This window comes from Prosopis cineraria, unplaced genomic scaffold (assembly GCF_029017545.1).
Source record: "Prosopis cineraria cultivar Desert tree isolate PC_DT_omini unplaced genomic scaffold, ASM2901754v1 PC2, whole genome shotgun sequence".
NCBI classification, from domain to species: Eukaryota; Viridiplantae; Streptophyta; class Magnoliopsida; order Fabales; family Fabaceae; genus Prosopis; species Prosopis cineraria.
The window spans coordinates 10580434-10598337 of NW_026555333.1; the positions used below are offsets into that span (position 1 = coordinate 10580434).

At 33.0% G+C, this 17904-nt stretch overlaps 1 protein-coding gene across 2 annotated transcripts; it reads right to left on the reverse strand.

The window, feature by feature from the left end:
• Positions 1-87: 87 nt before the first annotated feature.
• On the reverse strand, positions 88-8558 carry LOC129302267 (protein TIC 22, chloroplastic). 2 transcript variants are annotated; one of them, XM_054941020.1, is made up of 9 exons: positions 8114-8555; positions 7791-7853; positions 6793-6867; positions 6466-6513; positions 4917-4976; positions 4727-4798; positions 701-736; positions 445-616; positions 88-361 (listed from the first exon to the last, which is right to left on the reverse strand). In XM_054941020.1, exons 1-8 carry the CDS (start codon positions 8486-8488, stop codon positions 527-529), a joined length of 819 nt encoding a protein of 272 aa, XP_054796995.1. In that variant the 5' UTR covers positions 8489-8555; the 3' UTR covers positions 88-361; positions 445-526. The 2 variants fall into 2 exon arrangements, with proteins under 2 accessions (XP_054796995.1, XP_054796996.1); XM_054941021.1 differs by lacking the exon at positions 701-736 and having other exon boundaries at positions 8114-8558.
• Between the last annotated feature and the right edge of the window lie 9346 nt (positions 8559-17904).

Here is a 17904-nt window from a genome sequence, read left to right on the forward strand (position 1 = left end):
TTCCCAGGTGGTGAATCGATTATTCTGACAATAGCTGCTTTTCCTCCGCCCCTGGGGGACAAGAAAAATGCCAGACAACAACAACAATAAACTTATAAAATTTGAGTCTTCAAAACAAAATGTATATAAATATCACAATCAACTCTGAATCTATTCAACTAGAATTCAGGGTCGAAGGTACGGCTATTTCGGAAATAAATATTAAGCTGTACATAACTACATATACGAGTAGAAACTAGAAACACCTTTCACATATGAAAAAGATGGTACACACAATACAAGCATTCTATCGACCTCTTATTGAAATGGATGTTAGCAGTTATGCTCTCTCACATACACAAATATCTTGAATTCCGAGGATCTGCATCAGAAAGAGTTTCTTTTAGGCATGGACAAAGGAAGAACGCAACAATTGATGGGCAGAGAGAGGTCCAGGCGTCTTACCCGCTGAAAGGTGAGAACAAAAACACCTAATTTGCTCGGGAAACAACATAAAACTTTGGTTAGCTTAAGTTGCACCCTGGATTCAGGCAGTAATTTCTTGTATGTGTTGAGAATGGCTTTTTCCGGGAGGAATAAAAATCAAATCTTCCCACCCAGAATTCCTTTCACTCATCTGCATTGGAGAAGATCGAAAACTTGGTAAGACTCAAATTATTTCATAAACTTTAAGAAGCTTAATTGTTCCCAGACAAACTACCTCCATTTTTTTAAGTACATCTTCCAAACTGCCAACCTATTAAAAGAAAAAAAAAATAAACTTCAAATGAATGATAAAAAACACAACTAAAAAATCTGCTGTAAAAAACCTACCACACCAAGTTAATTCTCATAGACATTATAATTATCTCTCACACGATCTGGATTCAACTTTATCAAATAGCTGCAAAATTATACTTTTGCGAAACACAATTCTGATTATGTATTTGTAATGTGGGTTTCACTGGGCAGGGGCTTACTGCCAAAACACCATGTACATAGTGTTAAAGAATGTAGTTTGATATATTATTCGTTTAGTTGGCTAATCCAGAGATTTAAAAACTCCAACCTGATCCCAACCTAGCTACAAATTGGGTCAGGATGCTTCGGTTGAACCTAGTTATCAATATGGCCAAGGGCATGCCACCAATTACAAGGGCACGAAGTATGTACATGCATGTTTGCGTGTATGGTCATGATAGAAAATCTGCAACCATGGGAAGAGGGTTGGGGAACAAGAGTAAGATCAAATAGCAGATCTTGATGATCAAATCCAAGAACAACAACAACAACAACAACAACAATAACAAGCCTTTATCCCACTAAGTGGGGTCGGCTACATGGATTGCAAGACGCCATTGTGCTCTATCATTTATTAAGCTTTTAGAAATATTATTAATTAAGAGATCACGTTCAACAACTTCCAAGAGTGTTCTCTTAGGCCTTCCTCTACCTCTCTTAATCGGACTCAAAGTTATATGTTCCACTCTTCTCACTGGTGCCTCCCTTGGTCTTCTTTGTACATGCCCAAACCATCTCAACCGATTTTCTACCATTTTTTCCTCAATAGGTGCCACCCTCACTTTTTCACGTATGTGCTCATTTCGAATTTTATCTTTACGTGTATGTCCGCACATCCATCGTAACATTCTCATCTCTGCTACTCCAACTTTATGCTCTTGCTGTCCCGTTAGAGCCCAGCATTCATTACTATATAACATTGCCGGTTTGATAGCAGTACGATAAAACTTTCCTTTAAGTTTATTAGGCACCTTACGGTCACAAATAACTCCTTTAGCTTTTCTCCAATTAAACCACCCAGCTTGAATTCTATGTGAAATATCTCCACTGATTTCGCCATCATTTTGAATAATGGCTCCCAAATATCTAAACTTTTCCACTTGAGGTATAATTTGATCTCTCAATTTCACTTCCAAATTATTTTCGAATAGTCCTTTACCAAATTTACAATATAAATATTCCGTCTTACTTCTACTCAGACGAAAACCTTTCGACTCCAATATCCTCCTCTATAACTCAAGTTTGCAATTAACCTCTTCTCTTGTCTCTGCTATAAGAACTATATCATCTGCGAAGAGCATACATTTCGGGATTTCTTCTTGAATATGTTCCGTCAAAACATTTAAAATCAAGTTGAACAAATAAGGACTCAGAGATGATCCCTAATGTAGTCCAATTTTTATAGGAAAATCCTTTGTTTGACCACTAGGCGTTCTTATACTAGTTTTTACCCCCTCATACATATCTTGTATGGCTTTAATATAAGCAATCCGTACTCCCTTTTTTTCCAACGCTTTCCAAAGCCCTTCTCTTGGTATACGGTCATAAGCTTTTTCCAAATCAATAAAAACCATGTGTAGATCGTTATCTTTATAACGATACTTTTCCATTAATTCCCTTAGTAGATAAATCGCCTCTGTAGTTGATCTACCTGGCATAAAACCAAATTGATTCTCAAAAATACTTGTCTCCAATCTCAACCTGTGCTCAATTACTTTCTCCCACAATTTCATTGTGTGGCTCATGAGTTTAATCCCTCTATAGTTAGTACAATTCTGAATATCTCCTTTATTTTTATAAATAGGAATTAATGTACTTCTCCTTCACTCATCAGGCATTTTCTTGGACTGTAAAATCACATTAAATAACTTAGTTAACCATCTCACCCCTTTTTCACCTAAACATTTCCACGCTTCGATAGATATACAATCAGGTCCGTTAGCTCTACCATTTGCCATTTTCTTAAGAGCTTCCTTTACCTCCTTATCACGTATTTTTCGATAGAATGACAATTTTTGTTCTCCTTCACCAGTTACTAAATCCTCCAAGTTACTAGATGAATCCTCTCCATCATTGAAAAGTTTAGAAAAATAAGTCTCCCATCTATTTTTAATTTCATCATCTGTAACTAAAATTCTTCCCTCTTCATCCTTAATACACCTTACCTGTTCTAGATCTCTTGATTTTCTTTCCCTACTCTTGGCAATCTTATAAATATTTTGCTCTCCTTCCTTCGTCTCAAGGTTCTTATAAAATTCTTCAAAAGCTTTGGAACGAGCTTCATCCACAGCTCTCTTAGTTTCCTTCTTAGCCATACGGTACCTCTCCTAATTTTCATCATTGTTACACAAATGTATGGCTTTAAAACAGTTCTTCTTATACTTGATTTTGTCCTGTACACTATTATTCCACCACCAAGACTCCTTATCTCTCGGACCAGAACCTTTCGATTCTCCCAAAACTACTTTTGCAACCTCCCGTATCTTTTTAGCCATATCCTCCCATATGATGTTAGCACTTCCCTGAGAATCCCAAATTCCTTTATCCAAAAAATTTCGCTTGAAAATATCTTGCTTCTCACCTTTTAATTGCCACCACCTAATCCTTGGTGTTACTACTTGTCGACGTTTTTGGGATTTTACTCATAATACACACATCAAGGACTAAGACCTTATGTTGTGTCGTTACAGCATCTCCAGGGATCACCTTACAATTTTTACAAAGTTTTCTATCTGTGTTCCTAACCAAAAGAAAATCAATCTGCGACCTTAAGGCTCCACTTTTGTAAGTGATGAGATGCTCATCTCTCTTCTTGAAACAAGTGTTGGCAATCTTAAAATCATACGCCAATGAGAAATCAAGAAGAGTTTGCCCTTCATTGTTTAGCTCTCCAAAACCAAAACCACCATGCACCCTCGCATACTGACCAGCTTCCCTCCCGACATGCCCATTAAAGTCTCCTCCAATAAAAATCTTTTCACTCTGTGGTATGTGTCGAATCAACCCCTCTAGATCCTCCCAAAATAATTCCTTAAGACTGGCTTCTGTCCCGACTTGCGGCGCATAAGCGCTAACAATATTAACAGTCTCACGTCCAATTATCATTTTTAAAGAAATAATTCTGTCTCCAATTCTGCTAACTTCTACAACGTTCTTCTTCCACTCCTTATCTATAATGATGCCTACTCCATTGCGTGCACTTACTTTTCCTGTATACCAAAGTTTGAAACCTTGAATATCCTTAGCTCCTTCTCCACGCCATTTTGTTTCTTGCAAGCAAAGATATTGATTTTCCTTTGAATCATAACCCCTACAACCTCTACAGATTTACAATTTAATGTCCCAACATTCCAAGTACCAAATCTAATTTTGCTCTTATGGACTAACTTCTTTAGCCGCGTGCGTCCAGAATGACGCGGTAGCCCTTGCTCATTTAACACTACATCCAGGCGCCGATGCAGCGGCTCTAACTCACTTATCACTGTATTCGAGCCATGCAGCGCGTTACTTATGGGCAACGACCTAGCATTAACATTATAACGTCTATTGTCCATGTTCATGATAGATTCGACAAATTTTTACATTGACTGTTGATAGCCTAACACAACCCTCTTCCTTTACCTGGGCTTGGGACCGGCTATAAACATAGGCGGAGTTGATCAAATCCAAGAACAAGAACCTTAATTTCATTTAAAACAGATCTTGCACAAAGGTGAAGATGCAGAATCAACCCTTTTTTTTTTTTAAACAAACAATGTGAATAATCAATTCCAATTTTTCAAAGATAAAATTTGTAGGGCCTCATCATGACGATATAAATCGACATGCAAATTTCATAGCATGCTACAAATCATGCAAATCATTTCTTAGAATTAAAACCATTTCCAAGCTTCTGACAGTCTCACATACTCAAGGAAATAAGGAAGTAGGATGGCAGATTTTATACCATAATATGCTGAGAAATTCCTGGTCCTCTAGATGCCCTAGACACCTTAGACAGTTCCTTCTCAATATCTTCCTGTACAGTTAAACAGTAAGAGATAACATCTATATGATATAATTCCATACATCCAGGTACCAATTGATGTCAAGACAATTTAAGCGAATCCATGAAGAAATTAATGGGTGCAACAAACCTTTGAGAAGTATACGGGACAGTATCGCTTGTTCTTCTTCTTCACAACCAAAAGGTCTGACTGTAAGAGTGTAAGAATATTAATCAAAGAAGTATAAAGGGTTTATTAAGAACCACCACATATTTAATTACAAAAAAGACACTACCAGCCCATTTGGATTTCAATTGGGGTATAATTGATTATGAAAATATTTGATTAAATGGTTGATTTTAATCATAATTGATTATGTTATAACGCAATCTGTTTAGATATTATTTTTCTAAAATTGATTTTAACAGAATTAAAGATATTTGAATAATTTATTCAGAATCAAATTTAACTGTGTAAATTACCATAAAGGATATTACTTTTCAAAATTTAATTATTGATAAATTTGTATATAATATTATTAAATTTTATTTAAAAAGTAACGTATATTATTTAAATATATATCTAATTAATTATAAAAATTTAAATTATATTAATATTAACAATTTTAATTTATGTAAATAAATAACTCAACATATCTTAGTTCAAATAAATTTAATAAAAGAGAAAGATAATTCTTAAGTACCAAATATCAATTTTACAATAACTAATGAAGATAATAATATATAAGTTGATTTCTAATGACATCATGAATATGAATCATATTTGACAAAGATGTTAAGCATTGTTTAGAAATTTTGGCAACATAAAAAATGTAACAATGTAACAAATGATGCAAAATGTCTCTCTCTCTCTCTCTCACTGGACCTTTGCAACAATCTTTGTAATGACCCTTAATTTAAAATTAAATTAAATTAATTTTTCTCTACTAATTAATATTTTATTTAAATTAATTTTATAGCAAGTGCTAAGTGGAGGGTGGTGACTGATAGAAACTTATGCTAGTAACTTTTTTAAGGATCCAAAGTTTGAATTTACTAAGAAAAAAAATAGAAGAGAAGAGAATTTAATTTAATTTTTATTAAATTTTGTTCTTTCTTATAATTTTTTTCTTGGGCTTTTCTTGTAATTTTCCCACATGCCTTTATAATTCCAACACAGAAGCTAAGTGTTGTAGCTTAGGGAAAAAATTTCCAAAAAATCGATCTTTTGGTTTAATTGGTGTTTGGAAAATCAATTTTTAACTCAAAAGATCGATTAAAATTCATATCCAAACATGAACTACGAGTTTTAGAGGTTATTGGATGCAAAAATATGCTAATTACATACTATGTCATGTGCTGGCTAAAGTTAATTAGCTAACAAGAGGCTGAGTGGAACGAAGATGCATTTGAATCATTGGTGATAGTAATATACCATTATACATCTGAGACAGAGAGATATTCTTGCTGGTACTATATATCCATTATTAACATCACACCCCTCCCTCTTTTTCTCCAACGCAAGAGAATCAATTTTTTTTCTTAAAAAAAAAAAAAGAAAAAGAAAAACAGAGACCAACCATATAATGTAGGAAGTTATTGTAGGCCTTTTTACTCGTAAATATAAATAATCTTACAAAATATTTGCACAAATACAATTAAATTTAGAGATCTTAAATTGAACAGACAAGATAACATACCTGAAAAACAGGAACTCCATCAAAACCACTCTTACTGGCTGCACTCAGCTGTTAAAGATGAAGAACACTATGAGACACAAACTTACAGTTAAGCAATCCAATACTAAATTTATAATTTCTTAAAGCATATTTGAGTGTTAATTGTGTCACAACGCCAACTAACACACTGAAGGTCAGAAGATTATCAGATTGAAGCTTCTTTCCTCTTATAATTTATACTCTTGTCAATTGACTTAACTTTAAAGTATCATTACTGTCTGTATATAAAAATACTGGTGAGGGACCAAAATGAGTGAAACTTGTACAAGAATCAAGGGAGATTCTAACCTCTAAAGCATTCTTTATCTGAACAGGATCTGGCAAAAATCGGAATGCAATGCCTTCAACCTTCAACATATATACCTACACAGGAAAGGAGTATATCATTATGTAAAAAGAGGTTTGAAAAGCAAATTTCCCATTATAACACGCATTTCAGTTATTGTAACTGGCATGAGGTCCCTTGTTTAGAAGGGCGGACATAAGGTCACGGGCGTATAAAACTTAAACCACAGTTATATGTTCAAAGAACATGACTAATTAGCTGCTAATAAATATATTAAATAAGAAAAAGGATAAATTACTCTAGCTCTCCCCAGAGATGCCTAATACAACACTCCCCCTCTATTATAAAAAGATGAATTAATATCCTGAAGCTAAAGTATGAACAAAATACCCTCAATAATATATTGATTTCTTTAATTAAAAATGAAACATTTTTGTAAAATCTATTTTTACCTTTATTTTTGATGTTATATATTTTGTACAATGCATTTTTGAATTTCAAGCATAAGAGTGTAGATTTCAAAGAAGTTTGGTGAGACTCAAGGAAGAGCATGCTTGAGATATAAACAAATTGCACCTCCAGTGTTAACCCAATAATCTAGGCATGGGAGATCCCTTATATGCCTTTGAGAGTTGCCAACTAAGAACAGGGATTGATGAAAATGGCGAATATCATGTGGCTACTGAACATGGTAATCTCTTAAAAATGAAGGCTATAACAGAAGTGGTACAGTAATGACAGTAACAGATGCCAATAAGCTAATGCATTCGGAATCTAATCGCAACAACAAGTAAAATGCTCTATCACCCAGACACCCTGGGTAGTCATGTTTACAGATGACTTACTAGCTCTAACCCAATCTAAAAGCAATCAGCATGGTGAAGTAACCAGTATCCTACAATTCTGCAAAGCAATCTACCGTGGAAATTTTGCTTAGCAGTGACTGATTCACAAAAGCAAAATTAGCATGAGATAGATATAAATATGACAGTGGGATAACCTGGTCAAGAGTCATGGGGACAACCCTAGGCTGGCCTCGCAGGTCTCTTTTGCGCGACCGAACCTTAAAAACCAAGCAACAAATTAGCATGCAAAAGAACAATTCTTAGAATAAACATAGCAGCGTGTGCATGACTTCAATTTCCAATCATAAATGCAGAAGTGTGAGTTTAACCGGAAAAGCAAGCATTCATATAGTGGAATCCAAATGCAACGAATACAAGAAGAAGAAGATAATTGCATTTCCTCTCAGCAAAGATTAATTTTGTATATGCGTTTCCAATTTACTATTTCTACGGAAGAAGAAGAAGGGAAGAAGCAAACTTGCGCAAGAAAGGCTTCAGCGTCCTCTTGGCGAAAGCATAGCAATCCAATAGACTTGGCTCCATCAGGATCAGAAATTAGAACAAACTCATTGTTGGAATTGCTAACCGTGAAGACAGACGTGCCGGCAAGGGACTTAGCGACGTGGTCTGAACTCAAAGTAGCAGCGAGGGCGAGTTTGGGCTGCGCCAGGGAGGCGAATGGAGGCGGAAACGCCAGAGAAATAGAGGGACGAGACCAATTGCCAGCGAGGCGCTTGGTTTCTTCGAATCGGCTAGACAGCTCAGCGCCTAGACGAACGAAGTGCTGATGGATGAAGGAGGAAAACAACAGCAGAGGGTTGGTCGAGGACTCCATGTTCAAACTTGAAGACATGGAAGTACGGAACGCCAAAGAGTGCAAGTAACCCTGTGGCCTGTGCTGCCTCCTCTACTCAGTGCTCATTTGCTCTCGGATGAATCGGCTCGAACTGGATACGGCCTGCCTCACGTGCACGATTAAAATGTCTGTTTCAAAGGCCCAAACATCAGTGATTGGGCCTTAATGTGTTCTACATTCTTACGCCTAGATTCGGGTTCGTCCAATTAAAATTCAAATTTAATTTACCAAAGCAAATAGCCCAGAAAACGAGTCAATTTCATTAATAAAAAAAGAATTATACACAGTAATAACTGAAATAAAAAAAAACTTAAAAAATCTAGAGATACAACATAGCATACAAAAGCGCACAAAAAAAAAGCTACAATATCACCAATTCAATAAAAAAAGAAAACAAGTCATGGATTCAAATAAAATAAAAGCAACAAAAATAGAAACAAAATAAGCTAGTGCCTTTCCTTACAAAAAAATCAACATCACCAACATTCATCGCTCTAGCTTTGGCAAGAAACAAAATTTGAGTCAAGATAGTGGAGAAGATAATACCAAGCCCATCAATTTCATTTTCATTTTAGCATTGCCTACAAAAAAATCTATAATTTTATTACCATCCCTACAAATAAGAGAAAAACTAGAATTCTTTACAAAAGGCCATAAAGAATATATATTATCGATAATGCCAATATCACAGGTAACAAATAAACCACTAGCAACACCCTTGTACAAAAACTCACAACCCCCTTCACACAAATCTTTTTATTGATCCTAGGCACAAAACTATCTAGTTCATATCTTCCTACTATTCCAATACCACCATTGCCCTTTTTCACATCAAAATCCCCTAACAATTTAATCACATCTTTGTTAGGAAAAAAATCAAGATTTCTTATTCCTCTTATGTTTATCAATCCTATGGCAGAATTATATTTTTGTAAGTCATGAAACTTAATAACAGACTGTTCAACTAGAAAATTAACTTCTATAGGATTTATATCCATACCTTTAAAAGAGAATCTACACCACGACTTCCAAATATACCAATAGGTAAGGGCAATTTTGCACTTTATCTCATCATTAAGACTAGCATCCATTAACCACATAGAGCACCAATATCCTCAATTCGTCTCACTAGAGTCCTCTTCCTTTTTCACTCTAATTGACCACCAAACCAAGCTACTCTAGCCCAATGACATAATAAAATCATGTGCTCACTAGTTTCTTCTTCATTGTCACAAATTCTGCATAACGAGTCATTCAAACATTTTCTCCTCCACAGAGCATCTCTAGTAGGTAAAGCACCCTTCACAAGTCTCCATAAGAAATGTTTAATCTCTGGCATACAATTGAGATGTCAAATCTTACCCTAAATATCCTTATTCAATTAAGCAGACATATTAAGATAGCTTAAGGGACCGCTTCTCTTTTAGCCCTTCCATTTCTATAACCTAATTTGACAGTATATATGCCATTCTTTGCGCCATTTCAAACAACTTTATCTTCACAACTACTTATAATTCTATCTTTTCCTTCCTCCTTCAAAAAACCTAATATACACTATAAATTCCAATTTTCATCAACAATCAAATTTGCTACTAGTCTTTTAAGTTCCTCTCCATCATTAAAATTAACCTGTAATTTTTCATTCTCCAATCCTTAAACCCACCCATCTTTCCAAAATTTATAGCTAAACCCATTTCCAATTTTATGCCATAATTTTTCAAACAAGAAGTCTCTTCATACAAGCAAACTTGTCCATCCTCAAGAAGCACGGGGCCCCCTTTTTCACATCAAGACAAGAAGCGTTAGGAAAAATACAGTCCTTTTAAAACATTTGCCCAAGGATCATTTTCACAATTCAACAACCTCCAAGCAAATTTTGCCAAGAGAGCAATATTAAAATATTCAGAACATCAAAATCCTAACCCTTCATTATCCTTAGAAGCAGCCACAGTTCCCAAGATTTTCCAATGAATCCTCCTTTCATCACCCACCCCCCAAAAAAAATCTTGCAACATTTTGGTCTAAATCAACACAAGACCTTTTTGGGAATTTACAATAGGACATAGGGAAAACAGGAATAGCATTAGCAATGGACTTAGCACTACTCATCCCCTTTCAGATAATAATAGCTACTTCCACCCTTTAACTGACTGTACCAACTTCTCTCTCACAAATGCACGGGCTTGTGTTTTTTATCTCCCTCACAATACAGGTAATCCCAAGTATTTTTCAGGTTCATTTGCACCATTCAAACCCAAAATCAAACACAATTCTTCCCTCAAATCAGCCTCAACATTATGAGAAAAGAAAATACTAGATTTTCAATGTTAATTTTTTGCCTCGATGCCTCACAGAAACTACCAGTAATCCTATTCAAAACTTCACAATTTCCTTTCTCAACTTTCATAAAAAACTCAAATTTAAAAGAAAACCAAATCACCTAAATCAGTTGCTTTGTCGAGTCTCACACTTTTGATTTGTGCTTAACTTCCTTAGGGTAGGGGGCCTAATTTTGTTTTGGGTAACCCTAGCTATTCCTATTCTCGTAAGGGTGCTCAAGCTATTAATAAGGTTGGGTCTATTAAAAATGGGCAGTCTTTTATAATGTAGTGAGATAAAATTCTTGATCTTATTAGAATAATGTTTACATTTAGTATTTGGCTTATCTCAAACAATATTACAATTCTAAAATAAGAGGACATCTATATGTAATAAAAGAAATATTCTAGCTTTGGACCCTAATGTTTTTTTTTAAGTGTAAAATGCCCTAATGTTTTTAATCTAATGTGAAGGGCATCTTTTTCTTTTGACAACAGTTAAAAAAAAAAACCAAGAAGAAGAAGGATGTCTTTTTCAGCATACATGCACAGAACAGCGAGGGTGTCATGTCTTGTAAATAAATCCTAAGACATCGTGAATGTTGTATTTATCTATACGATTCAAGGTTGTTTATAATAAGCCAAAAAGGCACTGATTAATTGTTGCATATATATGATAGGGACATGTATATTACCCCAGAAATGAGCAAGATAAATAGGCAAGGCTTGAGAACTAGAAGCATATTGCAAGTACTACACAGTACGCTGGAAGGAGATCAGATAGAGAGGTAAATATATATGGCGTTCATACAACGTCGTGTGGTGAGCGACGAGAAGAGAGTGACGAGTCTGGAGGAGTTCAAACGGTGGCTCCTGAGATTTGATTCTAATGGAGACGGCAGAATCATCCATTCTGAACTGAGAGAGGCCGTGCCACTCAGCGGCGACCTTTTTGTTTCCTGGAAGAGCAAGAGAGGCATCAAATCTGCAGATTCTGATCACAATGGCTTCATTGATAATAACGAGTTCAGGAACCTCGCCCACTTTGCTGACAAGTACTTGAACATCAGGTCACCAAGTTCTGATTTTTTTTAAAAAAAAATTTCATTTCTTTGGGTCATCTGCCTCATTTGATCAATTGTCCTCTCTGCTGATTAGTTTCATACTTGTGTAGCTTTGTATATTCACACAAACTGATCACCCAAGTTAAACGTGTTTTTTTGGATCAATCTTAACAAGGTCTAGTTCTTCGATTTCCGTTCCATATAATATTTCGCTGCAATGCCAAGAATTTTAATTCCCTGTTGGGGTATAAATTGATCTCAGTCCTTGTATGCATGTATATAAAAATATATAAACTGTTGCCAATTGTATAAGGAACCAAAAAAAAAAAAAAAAAACTGTTCATTTCTATAGTGTAGTACAATAACAACAAAGCTATCTATAACCACTATCAACAAGTAACGGATATATTCATCATGATGAGATCTTAAGCTTTCTTTTCAGTTTCTCTTTGTATATTTTCACAGGATTAATAATCATTTTTTACTATCTTCTCTGCACCTGTTCAAATAAATTTAATCACTTTTTATCACGCCCATAGGTGTTGCACTTATAACTTTTTCCATGTCCAAAAATTATTCCATCGTATATGGATATTATAATATACTTTTTTTTGGCCAAATAGATATTATAATTTACATACTTTTATTTCCAGGTTTCCTAAATTCAGTGATGAAAAATATATATGCCAATTTTGGCACAAGCAATGTGAAAAATATTTAAATGAGAATTTTTGCTTTGCCCACAATTCTATAACATATATAGGTCCAAAAAATCCTGAATTCACTTAAAATTTTGATAGAAAAGAGTTTCCATTTTCAAATCAAGATGACAAGATATATATGCTAATTAAAAAAATTAAATCTATATATATATATATATTACTAACATAACATAAATATTTCAATGTATATATTTATATTTAATTATATAAATAAAAATAAATATATATCTTTATTTTTTAACTTTTGCTCATCAATTTTTCATGATATAAGAATAATTAAATATCATGTTTACTATACAATTTTTAGCAATTTTTTTTTCAATATAAACTATCATTAAATTGGTGAAGATTTCATTTTTCTCATGAGCATTGAATAATTTAAATGTATTTTTGAAATCTAAAATTCTGTTTAATTTGAAAAACTCTATTATTTTCTCACTAATTTTATTATTAATTCTTTCAATTGATAATTATAATAAATAAATATATCAATACAATAATAATGCTCAATTATTATAAATTATTTATGTCGATGAAATCTAAATATATCAAAATAAAAATTATTCATATAATGAATTTAATAGCTTGATTATTACAAAAAAAGTAATTTTTTTTCTTGAAGGACATATCTTAATCATAATATTTTAACTTTTAAATAAGTAATTTTATAGTAAATATCAAGTACATAACATTCAATATATCTTAAAATTTTTGTTGCAGTACTTTACAAAGTTTATTAATAATAATTCTCATAATTTTTTTCATCAAATATAAAATAAAAGTAAAATTAAATAACATCAATACTTTAAAAACAACTGTACAGTTAATATACGAGATGATGGCGCTGGCATTGGTGCTGCTGTTGGTTTTTAGAACTGAGGCATTGTGTTTAAGGTTCATGGAGGGAAAGAAGGCTTGGATGAAGGCATCGTATTCATCGCTCAAGGTCAGAATGATTCTAAAATTTTTCCAGATTCATCTAAATGCAAAAATGAAGTAAGGATTTCTTATAAAGTTCGGTTCATACATTTGTTTTGCTGACCCTTATGATTCTAAATTAAAAGAACCTTTGTTATATTGCATTCAAGTTCTAAATTAACACATGTAAATTTATTTGTGACACTCTGTTATATTGTCTGTCGTAACCAGACTTTGAAGGCGTGAAAGCAAGGAGAGGGAAACACTTGGAGGTGTGTCTTTAACATGCCCAGAGTATTTTTTTTAGGTTCACTTAAGATCATTCCCATTATATAATATAAAACTGCTTCTTGATTAATTTTGTGATGTAAGATGGTTTCATATACTTGATAGACAATTTACTACATTGAGAAGGGGCTAGACTCAGGATCAAAGGAGTCATCTGTTATTGCAAGACTTGTGGTATCATCAAACCATATTGGTTGTTTATTGGAAAAAGGAGGATCAATAATCACAAAAATGCGGAAGACAACTGGTGCTAATATAAAAGTAATGGGGACCGACCAGGCTCCAAAGTGTGCATCACATAACGATAAGTTAGTACAGGTTTGCATATCATTTCTTCTTTGCTTAGTACAGTCAAAGGATGTTGAAGAATCCCATTTGTATTTAAATTTCACTATTATTTCTCTAAATAAATTCTTTCACCCAAATCTTTAGCAACACCTAATTTCTCTTTTGAAAAATCATGAACCTCTATGTCATATTTGGTGTCATTTTGAGATTCATGCCTATACTCTTGTGACTTATTTACTGGAAATTGCAAGTTATTAGTATCCCTTTGCATAGCCATTAATTTTCCTTCTCGAGGTTGTTAAATTATGAAATGAAGTTGGGGAAAAAAATGTTTGCTTGGTGTTTGATTTCATGGCTAATAGTACTTTTGATTGATATCCACCCTACACTACAAGCATCAGATAGAACATCTCAAACTTTGATAAATTCCAACAAATCTACCTATTGCAGTTAATGGAGTCATAATTACTATAGGAAGTTTAGTGATTTATTTTGAGAATCAAATGTTGATTGTTTGTGGGGCATTTCACATTACCACTGTTTCTGATTCCTTGGTTTAAAGGGAGAATTTATCTTTGATCAGTATCCATTTGAAGTAAGCCACGCATAAGTTCTCCAATGTGGATACACATTACCATCTGTTTATATAAAAAGTGAGGATTTTAGTTTTGCAACCAGGTTTATTGCTCAGCTTGGAGAAAAACAAAACCTAGCATTAGTGACCTATAGAGCTGGTTTTCTAAAGCTTTTCTTTCATTGAGGATTTTGATATTTCCTTTATTCCTTTTTCAGTTATAAACTGCTCTTTCTCTTCCCCCTCTCATAATGCTTTGTTGGACTTGAAGTAATTAAGAGTTCAAAGTTTACTGTTTATAAATTCAAGCAACATCTTAGTATTAGAATTTTCATCTCATGTCATCATGTCTTGTTCCTAGATGTCCAAACATGCCATCTTCATCAGCCCTAAATCATTAAATTTTTCCCTTCACATGTGTTCTTTAATAAGTCATGCTTTCTCTCTTATTTGGAGTAGGAGTCTGCTACTGAAGGAGCAGCTGTTTCTTCTTCATCCTTATGCGTTTGTAATGTAATTTTCATCTTTAGGCTAGCCAAACTTGCTAATGCGTGCATTAGTTATATGGAAATTGCCACATAAAGGCTTGAAATTGAGTCTGAGCTATTCTTGTTCTTCCTTTATGAACCTATATAATCTTCACAAGGAATCCTGTATTGTCATGCAAATTAGTCAAAAGATGACTCGCATAGTATCCTTAATGATGCGCATGTTAATTATGCAAACTGTCATTTCCATCAACAATAAGAAAAATAAAAATATTTATGAAATAGTATGATATTACGCAATAGTTTCCCGGATATAATAAATATGGAATTCCTGAACAGTTTCTTTCAAGATTCTGCTACTGGAGATTTAACAATATCACTGCACATATTGATTCTTGTTTTTCTTCTGTACTAAGTATGGATTCTTATTGTCTAAAAATACTTTCCCATTGTCAATGATTTGAAGCTGACAAAATAACAATCTTAATTTTTTTTCCACAATATTGAACTTTATAACCCCCCCCCCACAAAAAAAAAGCTGCAAGATATTTGGGAATCTTCTCAATGTGCTAATTCTATTAACCCATTTTTCCTAAATGACTTGTATATGTATGCACTTTTATCTTAAAACAAAATTCATGTTTCTGGCCTTTATTCTTCTACAGAATTAGAACATTATTAGTCCATTTGCATTTTATTCTTCTGCAGAATAACGCAGCATTTAATTTTCATTTTTAGGCTTCCTCTTTTTGCAAACTTATTAGTGAAAATATATTCTATAAGTACATAGAGTATCTTGTCGTGAAGGTTGTTTCAAAGTGAAGTTTACGTTTAATACTTATGCTTTGACTTGTATGTGCTCATGAATAGAAAGAGACCAATTTTTTTTACTTGCTTCATGCAAGATGTTTGGTCCAATTATATAGCAACGTTTAATACATCTATAGTATCAAAATTAGATGGAGACATTTAAATTTTTCCCCTTTTAATATTGTATGCTTGATAATCTTTATAGCTATCTTAATATTTTCATATTTAAATTTATGTTCTTGCTATGTTGTTTAAATATATAGATATTTTTTGGATAGTAAGTAATTTAAATATATCATTTTTTAATCCTATCCAAAAAATTATCCCTATTTTTTTAAAAAATGTCACATATATACATCGATTGTGGTCACAATTAGTGTAAATATATGACTTTTTTTTTTACAAAAAATAGGGGTACTTTTTTGTATAGGAGGTCCTATTCAAAAAAATGCTTGCATATCTACACTAGTTATGATGTCATAATGAGCATAGAAATCAATAGGTTTTTGACACCAATCTTATTTACATTAGTTACAAAACTGATTTAGATAACCAAATTTAATTGGTGTAGATATCCCTTTTTGTACTAGTGTGTAACGTTATCTTATTGAAAATAAATAAATTCTACATATGTCAACTATATCTAAAATTATTGAAACAGTTGAATTATACAAGTGTAAAATACTATTATAGAATTAAAATGAGAATTTTATTTAGTGTTTAAAGGCTTCTATAATGTGCTAACTTAGATAGTTAAAAATACATAACCCCTATATTTACTAAGAAAAAATTAAAAGGTTGGGGGGCTGTGACCCCTATTAGTCCTCTTGTCTCCACCCTTGTATAAATTGTTTCCAATTGTAAGCCATAAAAAAAAAAACTTTTCAATTTATAGTATAGTACAAATTGAACCCAAATTGTAAATTTGGAGGCCCAAGCTCAACTCAACTTAATCGACCTTAAAATAATTAAAAAAATATTTATAAAGTTTTATTCACTAAGTCAAGACTAGGTTTAGGTCATTATCTCCACCCTCCACCTATGATGAGTAGTCACGATAGAGGAAGTACATTTTAAATTTAAGAAAAGTTGTGATCGCGAGGCTTGGGCACCAAGCTAGGATCATCTATAAATAGAGGAGTTCTTTCTCAACAAAAATCATCATCAACATTAACAAACTATTAGTCAAGTTCTCAGACTCCATGTCTGCTATTTTATTTTATTTTCCTTTTATCATATAGTTTTAATCTTTATTTTTTTATTGTATGGCCGGCATAGCCTATCACCTCTTTCTTTAATTAATTTATTTTTGCTTTGCATCTACATTAATTCTTTTTACTTTGCATTTTTACATTTAAGTGAACTGTGGTAAAAGAGTTCAGTTCTTTGCATTTAATTAAAAGTTAAGTTCATTTATTTTTTTGAAACCTCACATTTCAAGCATGCCTTGCGACGCACCTTTTTGTTTTTGCCAAACAAGTACACTAAAAACAAAGCTATCTATAAACTCTATCAACAGCTACTGGATACATTCATCGTGATGAGATGTTAAGCTTTCTTTTTAGCTTCTCTTTGTATATTTTCAAAGGATTAATAATCATTTTTTTAAAGGAGGGGATAACGTATATCAGTAAGGGTGCCTTTGGAGGGTAAAGTAAATAATAATAATAAAAAAAGAAAGTAATGGGTCAAGGTTGCTATTTCATTTTTCCTTAGTCAACCACGTGCACGTCATCATTTTCAGTCCATGTAAGCGTTCGTTTGAATGTTTCTTGCTGTTTAATGTCAGTGTGTGAGATGCTATATTTTAATTATTTTAAAGTAAAAATGTTATAACAAATACTTTACTATGTGTTTCTGGAAGAAAAATTTAGAGATTAAAATATATCTTTATTCAGTTAAAATTTTAGATTTTATAGAATAAGTGTTTATATTTAGTATCC